Genomic DNA, 1,506 nt, shown 5'->3' on the forward strand with positions numbered 1-1,506 from the left:
GTCCGGGCTGCTGAGTGCGGCTGATTGCGAGGCTGGTTCTTGTGCTCCGGGGAAACGGACCCAGGGAAGACAGGGTGCTAGGAGCGAGGGAGCAAGCGCTGGCGGCCTCACAGCCTCTCGGCCAAACCTGTAAAGCCTTTGGTCAGGCCCGCAAAGCCTCTGACCGGCCCGTGGGAGCGTCGGCCAAACCGGCCTCTGCTTTGCTCTGACGCGGCGTCGTGGCGGAGTCCCCATCCTGTTGGTGGGAGAGGGGCTCTCCGTCCCACCCCGGCCGGAGTGAGACGGGATGAGAAGGCTTTCGACCCTGGACACGGGCTCTTGTTTACAGTTGCCGTACTGGAAATGAGCTGCAGTTGATTTGAGAGTCGGCAAGAAAAGATGTGGAGTGGGCTCCTACCTCCTGGCCTAAATGAAAGTGATGTTGAATTGAATTCTGATGATGATACCACATTAGAGAGCTCTGAACTTAACCTACAAGAGGGTAAAGAAGATGGGACCTTTAAAAAGACAGAGATCGTAGATGTGCCTACAGATGGACCAGACACTGAAGCAGAGGCAAATATAAATGCATGTGAAGAGTGTCCCTCTGGAATTCCCTTAAATATGTGGAATAAATTTCAAGAATTGCATAAAAAGCATTCTGAACAGAAAACTTCAGCTTCTAGATACGAAAAGAAAAAAAGAAAACGCTCCAGAAAAGGTAAATTGAAGAATGAAGAAGAATCTTATAGTGAACAGTCTTCGAGTGAAACCCAGTGGAAGGAGCTTACCCAGTATTTTGGAGTCAATGAGAGATTTGACCCCCCTGTTAAAAGGAAAAAAGTTGAAAAGTCGGGACTTGAAAAGAGGATAGACCAAGCTGTGGAAGAGTGGAACATTGAGAAGGCCGAGGAACTCAGCAACCAGCTAGCTACTCGAGAGCTTGGTGTAAAAATTGCCAAAGCTATTGCCTGCCACAACTTTGTGAAAGCCAAAAAGGAGGCTGAAAATTCACAGGCTGCACGAAAAAAGAAGAAACTTGCCTGGGGATTTGAAGCAAAGAAGAGGTGGGAAACCAAAAGCAACATGGGATATATGTGACTTGCCAGAGTTCTTCAAGACCTTTGAGGCTTCACTCGAGTCTTCAGTTGCTCAGTTCACTAAAAAAGATTTTCCTGCTTATGTTAACTATGTCAGAAAATTGATGGAAATAGAAAAAATAAGCATAAAATTTGGGAGTTGATTATCAAAAAAAAAATAATAATAAAATAAAATTCTGCTTGAACATCTGGAAGTTCTCAGTTCATGTGCTGTTGAAGCCAGGCTTGGAGAATTTTGAGAATGACTCTGCTAGAGTGTGAGATGATTGCAAATGTGTGGCGGTTTGAACATTCTTTTTCATGGCCTTTCTTTGGGATTAGAATGAAAACTGACCTTTTCCAGTCCTGTGGTCACTGCTGAGTTTTCCAAATCTGCTGGCATATTGAGTGTAGCACTTTCACAGCATCATCATTTAGAATTTGAAAT

At 45.2% G+C, this 1,506-nt stretch overlaps 1 protein-coding gene across 1 annotated transcript; it reads left to right on the forward strand.

The window, feature by feature from the left end:
- Window positions 1–344: 344 nt before the first annotated feature.
- Window positions 345–1,228, forward strand: LOC129553072 (protein FAM204A). The gene has a single exon (XM_055421738.2). The coding sequence runs from the start codon at window positions 379–381 to the stop codon at window positions 1,078–1,080; it is 702 nt and encodes a 233-aa protein (XP_055277713.2). The 5' UTR covers window positions 345–378; the 3' UTR covers window positions 1,081–1,228.
- Window positions 1,229–1,506: the final 278 nt, after the last annotated feature.

This window comes from Moschus berezovskii, chromosome 18 (genome assembly GCF_049115385.1).
Source record: "Moschus berezovskii isolate FMDL1 chromosome 18, NW_MosBer_1.0, whole genome shotgun sequence".
NCBI lineage: Eukaryota > Metazoa > Chordata > Mammalia > Artiodactyla > Moschidae > Moschus > Moschus berezovskii.